This window comes from Protomyctophum bolini, assembly GCF_963924005.1.
Source record: "Protomyctophum bolini genome assembly, chromosome: 13".
Lineage (NCBI taxonomy): Eukaryota > Metazoa > Chordata > Actinopteri > Myctophiformes > Myctophidae > Protomyctophum > Protomyctophum bolini.
Window position 1 is genome coordinate 27820535 of NC_137874.1, and position 20791 is coordinate 27841325.

General features: G+C 42.1%; 1 protein-coding gene across 1 annotated transcript; it reads left to right on the top strand.

Moving 5' to 3' along the window:
• Positions 1 to 3355: 3355 nt before the first annotated feature.
• Positions 3356 to 14066, top strand: slc25a35 (solute carrier family 25 member 35). Its single transcript, XM_080780106.1, has 5 exons — positions 3356 to 3908; positions 4281 to 4346; positions 4462 to 4614; positions 9582 to 9716; positions 11730 to 14066. The coding sequence occupies exons 1-5, from the start codon at positions 3537 to 3539 to the stop codon at positions 11898 to 11900; spliced, it is 897 nt and encodes a 298-aa protein (XP_080636232.1). The 5' UTR covers positions 3356 to 3536; the 3' UTR covers positions 11901 to 14066.
• The last annotated feature ends 6725 nt before the right edge of the window (positions 14067 to 20791 follow it).

Consider the following 20791-nt stretch of genomic DNA (forward strand, 5'->3'; position numbering starts at 1 on the left):
TATATATTACTTGCAGTTGTTTCACTTAAATGCAGAGAGAGAGAGCGTTCCATTTAGAACAAAGTGGGTTAAAATGGCCTGGATGCTTTTACAGTATCAGGAGAACACGATATATTTTAAAATCAGTTTTTTGACACCTCGTTAAAACGGTTTAGGCTACATGCATTCTTCACTCTGTAAGCGGTCTACACTAACCTGTACGCATTTCACATCAATTGCTCATGTTTGGAATTTATTTACCGTTTATGAAACGTGAAATGTCAAAATACTACTATATGAAAGAAGATGTGGAGCAGGTCATTATTATTATATATTCTTTTAAGATTTACAGTATTTTGGGCTTTTTATGCCTTTATAGTCAGGGAATATATTATCAGTATTACCAGTCAAATCTGGGAATACATTTCTTACCAAGAACTTTCTTCACCAATGTGTTTGTAAAGGTGTCTACTAACATATCCCACATTGGTTTATATTCAACCACCCTAGGGGAATTTTCGACAGCTGCTGAAAGTTGGGGTACCATCAACAACCAATATAAGGCAAAATGTTCTAAATTTCAGTAAGCTTTAAATAGCATGTGACGTGTCAAGCTAGGTGGTTTTCATCATTCTGAATCCATTCCAAGCATTTGTTTTGCACAGTCACGGGATTCCTGCCCAGCAATTTAGTAGTGCCATCTGGATTCGGTCACTGAGTTTGGAGTTGGGATGGTAATATTCATTCCATTTTTAATTTGGCTTGGAGCCTAAAAGGAAAAACGGCGTGCTATAGTATGCCGTACGATATGGGCTATAGCCCATGGTCCAAAATGATGAGAAACGAGGATAATGTTTTTTCTCCAAAATTTCAAAAAACATGGGCTATAACCCATCGTTTTTTTTTTTTTTTTTTTTTTTTTCAAATCCTCAAAAATGATGAAAAACGGCGTGCTATAGTATGCCGTACGATATGGGCTATAGCCCATGGTCCAAAATGATGAGAAACGAGAATAATTTTTTTTCTCCAAAATTTCAAAAAACATGGGCTATAACCCATCGTTTTTTTCATTTTTTTCATTTTTTTCAAATCCTCAGAAATGATGAAAAACGGCGTGCTATAGTATGCCATACGATATGGGCTATAGCCCATGGTCCAAAATGATGAAAAACGAGGATTTTTCATTTTTTTCAAACTCCATTCACACTTTTTATTATGTCTTACGGTGGACATGTTTGCCTGACAAGGAATCTTTGAAATGTTTCATAGTTTTAGAAATATAGTGCTTTCAAATTTACAATGGGGCTCAATGGCAAACATTGGCACGTCAAAAATTACTTTCACCTATAGAAACTCCATCCACACTTTTTATTATTCAGCTTAATGTGGAGACACATGCTGGAAAGTTTTACTTTGAAATGTTTTATAGTTTGAGTTTTTTAACTTAAACGCCCAATGCATTCTCTATGGCAATAGCACAAACTTTGGCATGCTACTAGTCCTACATACTTAAACCTACCAACCCCATTTTAGCCTACTTAGGTTCATCTTACGGTGGACATGTTTGCCTGAAAAGGAATCTTTGAAATGTATAAATAGTAATAGTATAAATAGTAAAAAATGACATACTATTGTATGCCCTCCGAGATCATGGACTAATGACCTTGACCAGTATAAATGACCTTCACCCGACCTTGACCAGTATAACCAATATGCGGTCCGTGACCATGGACTATAGCCTTTCACTTTTCCGCGATTTTCACCTTTTTTTAAATCCTCAACAATGATGAAGAATCGTGCACTGACCTCTGAGACCATGGACCAATGAACCATGTTACAACAAATTGAGCAGGGCACCAGTGCCTTAGTTTTTGTTTTGGGTATCTTGGTGGTGTAGCGAATCGTGTAGAGTAATACTTTATGGTGTAGACCATTGCAAGATGCTGTACTCTGTTGTCAACCCTATAAGGCTTAAGCCATTCCAGCCTGTCAAAATGGGCAGGGGTGAGGTGGGGTCGGGGAGTAAGGCCACGTAGTATACCTGACCAGTTTGTTTTGGGATGTCTGGAGCCTTGTTTTAAGGGCCTTTGAGGTGCTGTGGTACCAAGAGGTGCATATATAGTCGAAGAAACCTTGTACTAGGGCTCCTGTTCGGGTCTTCAAGGAATCTTGTTCTTTGATTGACATTTTTTATTACGTTGGGTGGCCATTTTATCACCGGAAAGATTTGCCTCCAGGATGGAACCTAGGTAGGTAATTTCATCTTTTCGTATGATCTTTTGTCAATTTATCACCCACTAAGCCATCTGCCTTGCTGGGATTAATATTTGATCCAAAGAGAATGGATTCAGGTGATTCGCTACCTGAACAGAGAATGGATTCAGGTGTTTTGCTACCTGAACAGCCAAAAGGAAAAGAAGAACGAAGATGTGGTTCTGTTAGTTCTGCAGTGGGACATTCGTAAATTCATTGGCTAGCGAACGCACGCACACATGCACGCACACACACACACACACACACACACACACACACGCGCGCGCAGAAGACTACATTACCATAAGGGTCTGTCTCCAGACACGGTGATTTGTAAACTGTGCAACATCACTACATGGCTACTACTTTTCAATGTATTTTTTATTGAGGCTCTGACATTTCACAGCCGTTCGATTGCAATACCATGCATATAGAACCACCCAATTTATTTTAACAGAACAACAACAAATACCACAATAACATTACATTGCACAAAAAAACAAGTTAATTCAGTGAATACCTGACCTTTTTTCTGGTGACTGATATTGTCCTTACAATACGTGAGGGGCCATGGTTTTTCATTTACTGTTATTCAAAATAAATAAGAGCAGTATATGAAAAAGCATCACATATTAGAAGGACACTATCAGCTCACCAGAAAAAAGGTTGGATGTTTTCGATTAATCTTTCATGGTTACAATTTTTAAGTTATAAAGGGGGTGGGGCAGCTAAAATGAATATCAAATCTATAATTACTTAATCAAATAAGTTAAAAACCGTCTGAGGTGTTCACATAAGACTGAGTAGAGACCAGAAGTTTTTTGAAAGGGTGCTCGGGGACGAGCGGTGCGCCTGGTTCCCCGGGCCTGTTCGGAAATCACGCCAAGTATGGAGGAGTCCCAGGGGCGGGCGGTCTACAAGACTACAAGTCTTTCTTTCACTGCCTCAGTGCCTGCAGGCCAGCAGAGCCCATAGCCCCCAGCAGAAAGCACACACAGTGACAGGGGGCACGACCGTTAGTCCGCCGGCGGGCTCATACTGATGACAGTGCATGGGCAGGGCTCAGGCAGCGTTTTCATTGGTTAAACACGAGCGGACGAGGAGATGCTCAATGAGAGGTGGAGCGTGAGCGTGGTCGTGCGTGGTACTATGGTAGCCGCCGTGGTTGTTGTTGTACCAAGAAGAATCGATAAAAAAAAGGAAGGAATATGGACTGTCACGGAGCTGCTGTTGCCCGATGTGCTGGTCCTCTGATGTGACCGGCTGACCGCACAGAGAGAAGTTGACCTTGATCTGCTGCTGCGATGGATTTCTTTCTCAGCGGGACGGCCGCGTGCGCTGCGTGTCTGTTCACGAACCCATTGGAGGTCGTGAAAACGCGCATGCAACTGCAGGGAGAACTCAAGGGCCGGGGCACATACCAGGTTTACTATAGGAACGTTTTCAATGCGTTCTATACGATCGGCAGAGTAGAGGGACTGGCCGGCTTACAGAAGGGGCTGGTGCCTGGACTCGTGTACCAGTTCTTAATGAATGGAGTGAGGCTGGGCTCGTACGCGATCTTGGACTCCTCCGGTTACATCCACACCGATGGAAGGGTCAGCGCTGCCAAAACAACGATGGCAGGGGCGGTTGCTGGAGTTGTCGGTGCCGTGTTAGGCAGTCCCGTATATTTGGTTAGTAGCAGTAGGTAATAGGTATTATATAATTAGTGCACAAACATGTCTGACCTGTTTGTGCACATAGTTTTAGCCTAGCCTACAGATACCATAGCCCTGGTCCAGTGCTTACAACCAGAGCTATAGCCTAAGATGGAAGTTGGAACCAATACCAAATAGACCCGTTCCATTCAATTTGCAGTAGCTACACTCAGTATAGCCTACATACACTGTCAAAGTTACAAATGTGCAAATGGATAAATGAACACTGAGGATTGTATTGAGTAAAGGTAAACACAGCACTTACTACGGTGTGAACGTTATAGTAGGCTGCTGCCTGTGTCATCTCAAGGTGAGCTGATTTCCTGACAGCTTGTCTGTGACTGATAGGTGAAGACCCATCTTCAGAGTCAGGCAACCGCCTCCATCGCCGTTGGACACCAGCATAAACACCAGGTAACATCGTGGTACCGAAATGATGCCACCTTACATTGGTGACAATGCAGGCAGCAACTATTTTTGTTACTTTACTGTAACTTGTGTTGTTAACTAATGTTATTGTCCATGTCAGGGAATGATCCATGCGCTGGTGGCCATCCACAGGCAACATGGCATTCTGGGACTGTGGAGGGGCTCCACTGCTGCAATACCAAGGGTCAGCGTGGGATCGGCTGCTCAACTCTCCACATTCTCTGCCTCGAAGGAACTTGTGATCGACCTACAGGTTAGGATGAATCTGTATGATAATGTACTTTATCATACATTATCATATCATTATCATAATGTACTTTATTAATCCCCAGGAGGGTAATTCACATTGGCATCAGTGCAGGACATATTACCCCAAATAGAGACACAGAGATGGACAATCTCTGGGAGGTGGTATAGTAACGTGGCGGGCTGGGCATTCACACTCACTGGTGAGGTAAGAGGTTAGAACATAAGATTATATGTATGTAGTGTACTCCCTCCCTTTCCTCTGCTAAGGTAGCTGCATACTCCAGTTCATGCTCATGGCTCGCGCTGTTGATGGCTGGAGACTCGCTATGCGCTAAAGCAAGTGTGTACTGGCTGCACTGCAGCCATGAGCACTGCTGGAAGTGGAACAGATTAGGTTAATTAATTAATTAGGTTAATTAGGCATTAATTAGGTTAAATTAATGCCTGGATATCGTGACCGCAACACACCGTGGGGAATTTTTCACAGAGGTAGCCTATATGGAAGTTGTCCCTTTATAGCGATAGGCTTTGTGAAGTGAGGGGCGCTCTTATCGTACATCGATGTAAAATAGACATGTCTATTTGCTCAGACACTATGACGTAAAGTTCTTCATCTGATGTCGACACCTTCCTTCAGAATACGGTTCTAATCAGGCGCTTTTATGGTAACCCAAAGTTTGTGATGACCTGTTACTGTAAACATGTGCTGCTACCTTATCTAACTTTCGGGTGGCAAAATACAAATAGTTAAAACAATGACTCCCAGAGAGGAGTTGGGAAGCAAAGACAAGACCCAGATTATCAGGCAGTACTGCTATAGTGGGCACACAGTTCCAACCATATTGACATTATATCAATAACTTGACATTATTGAGTTAGGCCAAGATGGCATGCTGAAATATGATATGATGGCAGGTATATCAAGATCATTCATAAATAGGTAGATTTTCAGACCTATCTAGTATCAAGCTGTATATGATATTTCAGAGGTGGTTGTACCTCCTGGAAGTTGGTTCATGTCTCTTCCAAACTAATGCTGCTTATCACTAGTGCTGATAGAATGAACTTGAAGCTGGGCTGAATGAATAAGGTCACATTCTCACCTAATACTTCGGTAGACTCGACTGCGAATGGGCGGAGAAGTTGGGATTCTTGCATATTTAATTAGCTGCAGTTTGCCTTCACACTGCTGTCAACGCAGGAGAGGGGCCCTTTATCAATGTGTTCCATTCATAAACTAGCCTACACAGTGAAATCTATGGTGTTAAAATTATACTCACAACGTGCATGTGTCGTGCCTTCGGGGACTGGACCCCTCTCTCTCTCTCTCTCTGGCATGGAGCCACAGCGCTGAGCGCACTGAGAACAGACAGCAGCACAAAATGTTTATCGAAATGAAAGTCTCTACTCCCCAGTCCCCACACAGTGACAGCACAAAATGTTTATGCAGACAGAATATGCACAGACAGAATATGCTGTAGGCTACACTGCAGTGTTTTTATTATGTGTTTCCTGAAGCAATTCATTAATGTACTCGTCCTCATATTTCGATCAGGGCTTCGGTCTCCTGAGTCTCCTCATTCGACCACGTCTATCCACGGTAACGGGACATCTTTGCGCTGCGTAAAATATGCCGTCTCCGTCTCCAACTGTGTTTAGCTCCTCACCCGCCACATTGTTTGCTTCATTTCCTTTATTTGCTGCGGATTGCATTCACACCTGCACCGAATCGTAATCAAGTGCGATTGGAAGTGAAGCGAAACCCCCGTTTTTGGTCGGAGTAGAATGCGGTTCTTTGATGCGCATTACAAAGTGAATTTCCAACAATGTGTAGCAGGATTCGTTTTAATCGCAGTAAAGCTTTCTGGTGTGAAGGTCACCTAAGGAAACGATGCGGAACAGCCGAAATGGGTTTGGATAGTCACAACATCTCAGAGGTACCTAACAGCCGAATTTTGCTAGGGTTACACCCACCCGAATATTGTAGTGTAGTCTGGACTACAATATTTTTTCGGCCGTCCTAGTGGAGTATGCACTATGCATTGGGCTACACTGCTTAACTTCCAGTGCAGGAGGACACCTCCCATACTAGATTTGAATTGATTGATTGATTCCACCTATTCACACACACAATTCATACACCTTTACATAGATTATGCATTCCATTCACCCACTCACATGCTAAGACCTGGTTACCACACTGCTCCAGGCAGCGCACCCCTCACGCCTCCCAGTTCTTCTGCCCCTTTTTCCATACGGTTGTCACGTTTTTGTTTTACTTTAGTTTATACCTGATTTAAACAAGTCTTAGTGGTTTTTCTGGTTTTATCCGCATAGCCGTTTTTGTATTGACCTATTTACAAATGTCGATCAAGCTTGTTTGTTAAATGTAGGCTATATGTACAATCCTATGTGGTAGGCTTAGGCTATATTAATGTCTGTAATGAATGCCTGTAGTTATATGTACATAGCCTACTTTATCCGCGGGATTCAGTGTTTTAGGCAAAGCGATACAGGCCTAATTAGTTTTTCACGATTGTTAACACAAAAATCCAAAACTTGGCACAAATTTGCACAACCTTCACTTCATGTACCTAATCGCTCGACACAATTTGCACTACTTCACACTCCCTTATCTGCATTAGACTGACTTTCCTTATTTACACTCTGATTACACATTACCTTTGTTGTCCAAACACTACACACAATGTTCAGTTGTTGCACATGACACTTCTCACATAGTTGCATTTCTATGATTGTGTTTTCAATTTTGCACTTCATTGTGCTGTAAATGCTTGGTAGTGTGCAGCAAATGCTTATTTGTGTGTGTCATTTGTAAATATGGCCATGCCAAATTAAAGCACGAGTTCCATTTTGGGAAGAGATTTGAGGGTTGCGCTGCCCGGAGCAGTGTGGTAACCAGGTCTTCCCCATTCAGGCACACATTCATACACTGATGGCAAATGAAACCATGCAAGGCACCTGCTCATCTGGAGCAAGTAGGGGTTCAGAGTCTTGCTCAAGGACACTTTAACACTAACTCTGGGGGAGCCCGGGATCGAACTGGGAACCTCACGTTCCCAACTTCTCATCCAGATGGCCACTCTACCACTGAGCCACTGCCACCTGTAGGTAGGGTGTTATGTTTTCTTGTTAAATAGGAGCTAAATTAATTTAACCCCTTGTTTGAGCCGGATATGGGTTGAACGTGGTTTGTAGAACTCCCTCTGGTGTTGTGATTGTTGACATTAAGGAAGTATTTTGACAAGTACTTGGGCATCTTAGTGGTGTAGTGAATATTGTAGACCAGGCCCATTGCAAGTTGCTGTACTCTGTTGTCAACCCTAAGCCATCTTGACAGCTGTAAGCTGTCAAGATGGCACCGTCTAGGGCTGCTGCTGTGGTGCTGTGTTTTGTCTGTCCTGTGCTGTTGCACATATTTATACTTCTTGCACAATGTTGTATTTGTATTGTTTGTTATTTTTGTGTGAAAAAAGTAATAAGGAATGCACACACGCAAATGTCAAGACAAATTCTTATGTGTTTTACACAATGGCAAAAAAGGGAATCTGAAAGCATTGGAGCATTGTTTTAGGGCCTTTGCTTTGAGGTACCATGAGGTGCATGCATAGTCGAAGAAACCTTGTATGAGGGCTCCTGTTAGGGTATTTTTTCTGAACAGTGAGGAGATCCTGTACAGTGTACAGGAATCTTGTTCTTTGGTTCTTTGAATCAGGACACATTAATATTATCCAATTGTAATCTAACATTGTGACTGAGCGCCATTATTAAAGTTTGTAGGCCTGTGGTTGACCACTAAATCATATAATGCCTCCACCTGAAACTTGTAGAAATGCATTTTGTGTGTGATGTAAGCTGTTCCAGGGTGCATTGTATCAGACTGAGTGGTAAGCATAAACGGCATAATAAATTATTTTGTAGCCTGGCCCTGTAATGTATGTTAACTAAACTAGCTAAACAGGAAATGAAACCATTTGCATTAGCGTTTACCTGTTAAGTTCAGTCTTTTGTTATAAATAGGTAGTGATGAATTGCGTAGTTCATAGTCTGTCTACTACTCTTATTCATACAGTAAAGGTTGTACAGTTGTTTGTCTCACTGGTCTCACACGTTACAGAACCTTCTATCTCTTGTTCTGTTATGACTATTTGATGCACAGCCATTTATAAATGTATAAATAAATAGGCTACCGGCAGTAATATAATCTCTTTTGACCACCAATTATTCAGCTTATTTTGACAATACAGTTTCAAGAAATATGGCTGGTCTACTTTGTAGTCAGACTTTGTGTACTGCTCACAAAACCAACCGGTTTAGCCTTATTCCCAGCCTTTTCTCATCTCAGTGTGGACAGACTACAGAGCACTATCCTTTTGCACAATTTTGGAATGGAAACTCAACACCATTCTTACCATCACCCCCTCAGTAAGCACATGCAGCTTACACAACTTGGTGTGGTGAGGGGAAAAACTAAATTTCATAGGCATTACAACAACTGGCTCACAACAGACTTAGGTTTCACTGCAAAGAATGCGGCAGAGCCTTTGCCAGTTTAGAATAATTTAAGATGAAATATTTGCATTATGTGCAGGTTCACTTATTGAAGACCATATACAGTAAAATCCAGAATGTAAAAATGGACCCATAATAGTTCAATTAACTCTTTCTGAATACTTTTTATAACATACTAAATTAAGTCCTTCTGAATCAAGACTATTCTATGTACAATGTGACATTTAATTGAAAGGTAAATGAGTACTTAGAAAAGCACTACATACAGTAAATCTAAGGTATTATTATTAATCATGTTGGTCATCAAAGTCAATTAAGTCATCATCGCTTTACAATAAACGGGAGAAGAAAACTTGCACCTTTTGAAATCTAGCAAATATGCTTTCTTTGAATCTTTCAGAGCATAGCAGTTACGTCACTGTACTCTCAACTTCCCAGGTATTTCCGAGAGGCAGCTGGCTTGTGGCATTGACTGCAGGCATGATCAGCAGTGTGGTTGTGGTGTTGGCTATGACGCCTTTTGATGTGGTGAGCACACGACTCTATAACCAGCCTGTGGATCATCTAGGCAAGGTAAGCAATACATGACTACTGTCAGCCCAATACTCAGCTGACACTTGATTCTATTATGATGTACTGATGAGACCTACTTACATATTCACCTTCCTATATATTCCTTGATAGACTGTAGTGTACATACTGTATTCATTCACGTATTCAGTTTCTTTTTGTTTTTTCACAGTTTTGTTTATTCAAGATTTCAGGGTATACAGTAAATCAGATAACATAACAATATATTTGACACACCCATACAGAACATACCAAAAAGATAACATGTACCACATATTCACTGTTGAAACTTGTATTCATGCTTTTGATAGCCATATATACTGTATAAGTGATAAATGTATACCCTATTTTATTCATCCATACTTATATTTGAAAGCCTGTACATATCTTAACTTGGTCATTAAGAAACGCAGTGAATATGTCTCGTGTCTAAGTCTATTTATTTATTTTAATTTATTGACTCTTACTTCTGTGCTGACATCTGAATTTATCCCTGGGGAATTGGGGATCAATAAAGGGTTATTTTATCTACCGGTATGTCGTCAGTCAAAGTGCAGAGATGCACCGCTCCTCACATTGCTTTGTAAGTAAAGCTGTATAGCTGCTCCAAAAATGTGTTCGAAATGTGTTTTAAGGACACAGACACTTTCTGAAGAATCATTTGTTTTCTTGTTTCATTCCCTTAAATGATAGTGAGAGACACCCTGCTAGTGCTGCACGATTCTTGCTAAAATTATTATTATTACGTATTGAGATAAGTATTGAGATCACGATTCTCATATGATTCTAATTTTTTCCATGAAAATATTCATTGTCTTTAGTCTACAGTAGTTGCTGAACCACATTAAAAATGTGGCAAACTACAGTGGCTTTAAACAGACAACAATAAGACGCCCTGAGGACGAGAAGTCATATGAGAATCGCCTGCACGCATCCGCCTGGGTGACGGCAGACTGCTGGGCGAGCGCTGGCCATATGTCTTGAGTGTACAGGGTTTGATGAGGTCTGGCCATATAGAGCACATCTTGAGTCGGTGTACAGGGTTTGATGAGGTCAGATCAATAACAGGTCAGCTCCATATATGGAGATCTAAGGGTCGCAGCGGGGGCAGTGTCTTGAGTGTACAGGGTTTGATGAGGGCCAAGGTAGGACTGGGCCTTAATTTTCGGGCCTGTTAAGAACTCTAGTTTTCACCGACTGCCGGGTAAGGCTGCACTAATAACTTTGGGGCGAGCCGTCTAGAGTTTGAATGGACGGGTATCTGTCAAAAGGGAATAAAAGAAAGGGTCTTTATCAGACGGTCTGATGAAGAGCGGTGAGGCTCGAATCGTCATGTACACTTTGGTGTAAAGAATAAATATTTAAGCTTTGGAGGCGGAGCTCAGTCCAGTGTGCAGACCTTATTTTAGTTTCTATTATTTACCTCGGCCCAGCACCATGTGCGTGCTTTATTGTTTCTATCAGTCAAAAGGGAGACATCGAAGAGGGATTGAAGACGGGTGGGAAAGAATCAACATGTGGATGACAGAACAGGTCAGCTCCATATATGGAGATCTAAAGGTTTGAGGTCAGATATAGAATTGCTGGCCGGCTACATATATGCAGATCTAGGTGATGATCTAGTCTTCCCCATGTATGGCTATCCAGGGTTTGATGAGGTCAGTGTCGTGATCTTCATATATGGAGACGGGCATATATGGAGCATGTCACAAGGCGTGACGGACTGACGGCCATATATGGTGGCGTGACGTGTCACGAGGCGTGAGAGACTAACGGCCATACATGGTGGCGTGACGTGTCACGAGGCGCAAGGGACTGACGGCCATATATGGTGGCGTGACGGACAGAACGACGGACGGACTGACATTTTTTGCAGGTTTTCACAGTAATTAATTAATTGGACAGTCAACTAATGCAGCACGATTCTTGCTCAAATTTAGAAAGGAATTGATTAATGATTAATTGTGCAGCACTACACCCTGCAAAACTTTCACAAGATGTAATTTTCTCATCTAGGGTCAACTTTATAGAGGATACCTTGACTGCTTCTCAAAAACACTGAAGAAGGAGGGCTTTACAGGACTCTACAAAGGCTTGGGAGCCTCCTATTTCCGTATCGGTCCACACACCATTCTGTCTTTGCTGTTCTGGGATGAACTGCGCAAGCTCTACAAGCAGTACAGATAGCACCAGACAGACAAAGTTTTAAGCATGAAATGGATTACGTATTATTAAGCACTCCATTCACAGGTAAATGAGTGTTAATTTAATGAGCTCGTTTTGAAGAGGTAATGGCAAACTAGAAGCTGCTGTATTGTCCTTATGGGAAAGAGTAGAGGTGACAATCTACAAAAGACATTGAAGCACTTCAGCAGATAATGCATAGAATGTACATACTACGTTGCACGTTGGCTCCGCTTTTCTGCTGTATTCTGATAACCAAAATGCAACGGGGCTAAATGTAAGTTAAACTGCAGTTACTGTAACACTCCAGAATCAGAGTTACTTTATTAATTGTGGACAGGAAGAGTTGTATATGAATTTATATTGGTGTCATTCGTGCAGAAACATTGCATTTTTACAATACAACAATTTCCTCACAGGAATCGATGTATTAACTTGTTTTTGATTTATGGGAATTTAAGCAATATTTAAAAGAAGAAACATCTTATAGCACCATGTACTACTATAATACCTAATATATTAATAATAATACCTAACTACATGCCATTCCAAAAGCTAAATATTGTATATAATGTATTATGGTAAGACATACTTTATTATCCCCTTCAGGAAATTTGTCCTCTGCATTTGACCCATCCTAATTACTTAGGAGCAGTTAACAGCCACAGTTCAGTGCCCGGGGACCAATTGTAATACCAGGACATTTGTCAAGGTCAATGGCAGGAATATACAGTCATGCATGTCTTTTGGTAGAAACCGATGTCATAGGTTTTGTGAATATTCTGTGTGTGTGTTATTTGCAAATCACCTACCACAGTGTCCTTAAAGACTTTCCACATAATCTGTGATTTGAAAATTGATTCAATTCTATGCAACAAGCAAACAAAAGGGCACAGAATGTAATGTTTCATTAAGGTTATACTAAAAACATTGACATTTCAAACTATGTTGGTATGAGTGAAAATGGCGGGAAAGAAAGAAAGTGATTTTGTAATAACTGCATAATTTGATGGAAGTACCAACCATACTATATTTATCGTATAGGTTTGGCGCTAAAACTGCTTTGCCCTTTTTTTGTATTTTTCTTTATTTGTATTATGTTACTGTATACTGTATACTGATCCCAATATCTTGGAGTACTATTAAGATACTGGCACCCCATCCACTCCATATGCAACTCTTTGTAATGTTTGGGGTGCATTACCTCATGGGTAGGTTTTATATCCTCACTGTCGGATGAAATCCTTCCAATCTATCCAATGTAGTTATTATTTAGTTACAAGCTCTTGTTAATACTTTTCTTTGGTTAAAACTCATTAGCCTACAAAATAAATTATTTATCGCTTAACTGATGAAATATGGAGATACAAGGTTTCTGCCTGTCCTCACTGATACTGTATGAGTTTATTTTTTTGCATTCAGTTGGTTAGAAAAGACGTGCAATCAGAACAGAGGGCTGTAGCTTAGTGGATAGGTCATCAGAAGGACACTGGTTTAACTCAACTTTTTGTCCAAGTGTCCCTGAAAGACTTAACCCCTAACAGCAAATACATTTCCTCTGTGGGTTAACAAAGGTCTCCCCAGTAGTTGAGCAACAGCTAAACACATTTTGATTAGACTCCCACTTGTTATACTCCCTTACACTTACACTTATAAGTGTAAGATATAAATGTGGGCCTGGGCCGTGGCTCAGCGTTTCAGGCACCTTGGCTGGTAATCCAGTCTGGCAGTGTGCCGCGGGTTCGACTCCCGATCCCGACGGCCCTCACTGCATGTCACTCCCCATTTCCTGTCAACCTACTTTTTATCCCTCCATAAAAAATATAAAAAAAGGTGAAAGCCACAAGAAAACATTAAAAAAATACATATATATATAAATGTGAAAGTTAAAATGTGATACTCTCATTTCAGGGTAAGAGAAGCAACGCACACCCTCCATTGGTGCTGAGCCAAAACTGTAGAAACAGAAAGCAGGGGCTCGCAACTCACTTAATGACGCTCCAAACTTTATTTAGCGACAGGCAGGCAAAAATACGACGTTTCGACCTTGCAGTCTTTATCAAGTATATGATAAAGATACTTGATAAAGACTGCAAGGTCGAAACGTCATATTTTTGCCTGTCTGTCGCTAAATAAGTGAGTTGTGAGCCCCTGCTATCTTTTCATCGTACTTTCTCATTTCCCATTGGAAAGTACCACTTGTTTGGGAATTGTGAGACGAAAAGAAAATGTATACATTGAAGTGACTTGTTGGTGTGGTTTTGTTTTAAATACATGAAAATCAAATGCTAATCTTGTCTACTTTCTTTGCCATTCAAAATAAATTGATTAGTATCATGCTTAAATATATTGGTATATATATATTAGTAACTCCCACAATAACAAATGAATCAGTCACAAATATCTCATTCTGAACAACTGCAAATGAAGCCGAGTGACTGACACACATAAGTGTATATACACAGCCACAACCCTCCAGCAAGGGTGAAATCTATTTGACCCGAACGCTGCGTCGGTCGCCCTCCCTCCACAGTTGAGGTAACGTGAGGCTGAAATCAAGATTACAGATACCATGCAGGTGAGGTGTGCGTGAGTAACACTGCTCCTGAAATATTTCCTGATGTAAAGCCTAATTACAGGAAGGTTAAAGCTCTGAACAGTACCTGTTATGTTTCTGGCTTTTGCCTTTTTCCCCTTTTTTTTATATATATTTTTTATCCCACGATTTTGTAACCCATTTTTCACCCCTGTGTCAATCATCTAATGTGATCCTGGGCTCTACACACCCTCCGCCAACCTGGGGAGAGCAACGACTTAACTCATGCTTCCTTCATGCTTGAGTGTCCAAGTTGCTCCTCTACACCTGACAAGGGAGTTTCCCTGGTTGGACGTAGCGCGTGGAAGGAACACGTTATTCCAACCAGTTCCTTTCCCCTCCATCAGGCACCCCAGCTGGCCAGGGGGAGGCAGTTTAGAGACCAGGATTACTGCATGTTTTTGTGAGGGTACCTACCCTAGGGGACACGGGGAGAACATGCAAACTCCACACAGAAAGGCCCTTTCGCCTTCGGGTATGGGCACTGATGACGCGGAGGAGGAAACACGCCGCCAGCACCCACAGCGCCCCGAGCGGGAATCGAACCCAGGACCTTCTAGCTGTGAGGCGACAGCTCTACCAACTGTGCCACCGTGCCCCTTTTTTTTTAAGAGGGATAGATGAAAGTAGGCTGACAGGAAATGGGGAGAGCGATAGGGGGGTGACACCCCCCAAGGGGCCAGTGAGGCGCTCCAACGTTGAAGCACTGGGCCTAGTAGTAGTAAGCACCCTGGCAAGACCTACGCTGAAAAGACTATCATTTGTTTGGGCGGAAGTTGCGGGATTTTAGCGGAAGTATCGCCCAAGGAAATGACGTTGATGCTTTACAAATCAGTTTACATTCTTCGCAAATTAAAAGTGTTGTGATTGGTCGGGAAAATATCGTATCCGGGGGAAATACATCTGACGGATGTTCCGGAGGATACATACGACGATAGCTTCTCTGCCTTACGTTGTGACCAGGCTTTTCTTTTCGCAGATAAGTAAGCCTGGGACCGTTGCTAAGTGGTAAGAGGAAGGACTGCAGGCGGACCCGTGGATTCATGACAAGGAAACCTGTGCAGCTGGGCTTTAACATTGAGCGCTCGGTTGCACTTCCGCATTTGGGCAAGGCGGAAGTAGACGGTCCTTCCGGGTGCTTCAAAAGGCCACTGAGCAACTTCCACTGACATGAATAGGGGGGGGGGGGATAGATCAGTCTCTATCCTTTTAATACTCTATGGGTGACACGTGTGACAGGCAGGTAAGGCCATCAGGATCGGGAGTTGAACCCGCGGCACACTGCCAGACTGGATTACCAGCCAAGGTGCCCAGACAGCTACGCCAGCCGCCCGGGCCAACATGTTATGTTTTGAATGATTAATTGAATACTTTATTTATTAGTCAACAATGTGAATGTAAGCCACACGGAAGTACAGGATAACACAAAAGTCATGGAGACTTGTTTCCATATGTGTATTAGAAACAGGCACGTGCAGGGGGGGGGGGGGGGGGGGGCTAGGGGGGCTTGAGCACCTGCCCTTTTGCAGAAAGTGCCCTTTCTCACAAAAAAAAAAAAGGTTTTATTTTTTGGGCTATAGCCCATATTGGACGGCATACTATATCACGCCGTTTATAATTTGAGGATTTGAAAAAAAGTAGCCCATCTCAGACGGCATAAAAAAGGCGAAGGTCTTAGGCGAAAATTATTATTACAACGGACTCTTTTTGCTCATTTCAGCACATTGTGTTCCATTTTCTGTCATTTTCTGCTTTTAAGTGGATTAGCATACCAAAGAACGCTTAATTCAACAGTACTAATAGACATTTGCAGAGGATTGACTGAATGATGGTGTAGTCTAATGATCAGACTCTATATTTCATGTTCAAATCCCAGTCAATTTACAGTTAATTGCTGTAAATTGTGACTGAGAGATGGTCTACTGGTCTAGTCACGAGCAGGCTCACAATCCAGAGATTCTGTGTTCAAGTCCCACATTCTGCAGTACTTATATACTGTAGTACTTCTATTAAAGTACTATTCTAGTAAAGTGCATGAGCAGAGTATAAATTGCACAAAGATGTTAATATTCTCTCTGCACAATTAGCAGATGGCCACACAACATTCATGTCAGCTCACTTGAATTCAATTATTATGAATGTAATGAAATGTAAAATGGTGTCTTATAACTAATGAGGGTTGGGCACTTTGTGTGCAGGACACAAAAATAAAATAAGCCATGAAAAACAAAATAGCTAAAGGGTTTGAACTTGAAACTACGCAAACACCTGTCCAGTTGTTTTTGCGATTTCAGACAGTTGAAAGTGAACAACGCAGACACCGCCGTGCATACGACGTTGATACGCCGACCTCTCTTGACGGCGTATCAACATCGTATGCACGGCGTGTCAGCGTAGTTCATTTTCAGTTCACTTTCAACTGTCTGAAATCACAAACAGTCCGACGGCGTGAGCGGACGTTGATACGCCGTCAAGAGAGGTCGGCGGCGTATCAACGTCGTAAGCATGGCGTGTCGGCGTAGTTGGACGTCTGCTCAAGCCGCCGGTCAGGTCTGAAACATACTTTTATGAACATTCAGTTTGTGGTGATGATTGCCTGGTTCAATAGGTAAATTGAATAAGTCTACTCTAAATAAACATTTATATTAAATATATTTTATTTGTAAATCTGTCTGGTCACTCTGTGACTGTGTTTGATTGCTTAAAGGCGCAGTGAAACGGAAATGGTGAACAACATGAAAATGGTGTTTCCACATGAAACACCGGTCTGAAGTTTCTGAACCAATCAGAGTGTCGCATCCCTTCAGGCGATGGGACGGTAGCTAGGGACGGTGGCTAATGCTATGCGCAACAGCGTGGTGTTGTTTGTTTATAAATCAGACGGTCGCCCAGCACAACCAGTTTACTGTTATGTGGCTTATTTCTACGCTATAATGTTTTCAGAAACATATTTTAGCGTGATGATTAAGTTGAAACCGAGTAATACACTGTCTGAATGTTATCTTGAATGGAAATAAAAACGGAGAAATCTGTAATCAGAAGCAGCTGTGTTGCATGGAGACGCAGACATGGGGAATTAAACATGTGAGCTTCATTTTTATTGGCTTTTATCGATGTGTACCTCTACACGTCATCACGCAGCACGTTTTCGTTTTAATAAATAAATAATACAATCGTTTTTATGGACCTTTGATATAAAAACACACAGAAATGAGAATTTTCCCATTGTTTTGGCATCCATTGTTAGGTATGCCCATATGATGACCACGGATATGGTCTAAAAGTGTGAAAAACTTATTTTTCATTTCACTGCGCCTTTAACGGGCCTGGTTCTCTAGTAGTCAACTGGTAACGTATGTGCCTTGTTGACACGAGGTCCCGGGTTCGCATCCCGGCTGAGGCTACACTTAATTTGTAACAGTGTTTATTTCTGTATTGATACTTTTACTAAACTCATTTCAAGTAATTTTTCCACTGCTGGGTGGAATCAAACCAAGGATCTCTCACACTTAAAGACTATATTATAGCCCATAGGAGAGACGGGAGACCCAGACCACTGTTAATGATTCTGAACTCAATAGGAAGAACTTTTGAGAGTTCAAGGTTTAAGTTAAATCTTGTCATCTAAAATGGGGAATGCCTAACGACAACCTAACTATACAGGCTAAACGATAGAAGCATCTGCGATCTGAACACTGGTCAGCGAGTGGTAGGCATAAAGAAATGCATGCATTCCACAGTCACAATGGGGCGCTCTGTAGTAGTCTGTACCAAGAAGATGATCTGACAACCGAGTATAATAAACTGGAAGAAAAGTAACGAGTGTGTTCTGTCTGGTCCTGTTGATTGAGCTGAGCAGGAGCCAGGTTTCTAGGTCCTGCTCAGCTCAATCAAGAGGACCAGAACACAGGTGTGGCTCCCAGGATCACATCCACCAATTGGGAGGTCAGCTGCATGGATGTATGGCAGGGTGGTATGAATTAACCGGTAGCCTACTACGCCACCTGGAGAATTGCGCCCCAGGAGATATTTACTATGGTAAAACTGAACTGAACACCTGGAGCACTTAATGACTCCTCCACACAGATTCGTTATACAATATGAGGCAGGCAGAGCCGCAGAGACGTGTGTACCAAAATTACAAAAGGGTATATTAAATCAACCAATATGGCAAACACCAATTAATTCTGTACAATTAGGACATTGTTATTCAACATTAAAATAGATGCAATTCCAAGCAGATAAAACTACTAGTTAATCAATACCAGTACTTCTGCAGGCCAGTACTGGGGAGGGAGGCAGGCAGGCCAACCGACCCAGGGTAGCTGTGGCACCCCAATGCACTGCAAAATTAGTTAACAAACATAATATCAAAACAGAAACAAAAGGGGGGTTACCATCACCACTGGGCAGCTGTCACCTGGTCCCACGTAGCTCCCCAGCACTGGTCCTGTAATGGAAACAACAATGAGTACCAGTGCCGGTTCTAGGCCTTTTGAGGCCCTAGGCAACATATTATACAGAGCCCAAAATGTTTATAAACAAATCACAAATGTTTATAAACAAATCACAAATGTTTATAAACAAATCCCAAATGTTTATAAACAAATACCAAAATGTTTATAAACAAATCCCAAATCCCTTGGTCCTACCCCCCCGACCATGAGACTTACTACAGGTAAACTGGTAGTGGTCCTACCCCCCCCCCCATGAGACTTACAAATCCCAAATGTTTATAAACAAATCCCAAATGTTTATAAACAAATCCCAAATGTTTGTAAACAAATCCCAAATGTTTATAAACAAATCACAAATGTTTATAAACAAATCACAAATGTTTATAAATAAATACCAAATGTTTATAAACAAATACCAAAATGTTTATAAACAAATCCCAAATCCCTTGGTCCTACCCCCCCGACCATGAGACTGGTAGTGGTCCTACCCCCCCCATGAGCCTTACAAATCCCAAATGTTTATAAACAAATCCCAAATGTTTGTAAACAAATCCCAAATGTTTATAAACAAATCCCAAAATGTTTATAAATAACTCACAAATGTTTATAAACAAATCACAAATGTTTATAAACAAATACCAAAATGTTTATAAACTAATCCCAAATCCCTTGGTCCTACCCCCCCGACCATCAGTGCCGGTTCTAGGCCTTTTGAGGCCCTAGGCAACATATTATACAGAGCCCCCCCCCCCCCCCCTCCTGCTTTGCCACGCCGGATAAAAATTGTAAATTTGCCATGAAAATGCTTCAATCTGGTGCACTTTGAGATCAAAATTAAGAAGCTATAGGTGGGGGCCACATGTGGCCAGTAGCCCATGTAAGGGATACATGAAGAAAAAAAAATCTTCTCCCTGTGACGAGGCCCCCTCAGTGGTTGAGGCCCTAGGCGACCGCCTAGTTCGCCTATGCCTAGAACCGGCCCTGATGAGTACACAGGGGTAGTAAAAGCAGTATTGTCCAATTCTATCCTCTAACAAGGAAAATAGGTGTCAGCCTATGAGCGTGGTGGTCTCACAAAGAACTAAACAAATAAACAAAACAGAGATATCCCCAGGACCCAGGTTCACACAACCAGGGAGGGACGGTCTCGGTGTAGTCGCTGTCACACTGGAAGGTTGATTAGTGAGAAAGAGGAGTGTGGATGTTCCTCATAAAACAACCTCTAGCAAAGCAGCAGGTGTGCCACTGGCCCCACGTTTTATGAGGGCGACACACACCATCGTGAGGCCCAACGCGGCGGGCGCCAAATAGGAAACTGTAATAGCAAAGGTCCATGTTTATATTCTTGTGGCATCAAAGACACCTTAATGAACATATAGCCTATAACTGTGAGGACCGCCAACATACCTGTTGGTGCGTGGTGAACATACACCGCACGCCCAGAGCAGGAACTCCAGAAGGAGTTTGACTCAGTGAGTGGTGGCAGTGTAGCCCCGAGGCTAAAAAGACACCAGCGGTCACGGTCAAGTTAAAGACCACAATATTATAATTCTGCAACAGATTGCTAATAGCTGGAAAGACAGTAAGACACATACCTGCACAGATGTTAAAATCCCAAAACTGATGCCCAACATGCCAGCTTTGAAGTTTGAATATAGGGATGACGCACACGCAGTGGGAAATCGTGGCTTGCTGCAGCCCCACGGGCCAGCTTCTAGGTCTAGGAGACACTCCAGCAAACAGAGCAATGAGAGCATGTGCTGGCTAAATACTGGTAGCAATCAGGCCACTGATGAGTGGGCGGAGCATGGGCTGCACAGTGGGGAACCAAAGCCCATCCT

Excerpts from the sequence above, each read along its gene's own strand:
- slc25a35 (XM_080780106.1), top strand. The coding sequence starts at position 3,537 with ATGGATTTCTTTCTCAGCGGGACGGCCGCGTGCGCTGCGTGTCTGTTC. Across the intron at positions 3,909-4,280 it reads TAGGCAGTCCCGTATATTTG|GTGAAGACCCATCTTCAGAG; the intron begins GTTAGTAGCAGT and ends TGTGACTGATAG. Across the intron at positions 9,717-11,729 it reads CTGTGGATCATCTAGGCAAG|GGTCAACTTTATAGAGGATA; the intron begins GTAAGCAATACA and ends TTTCTCATCTAG.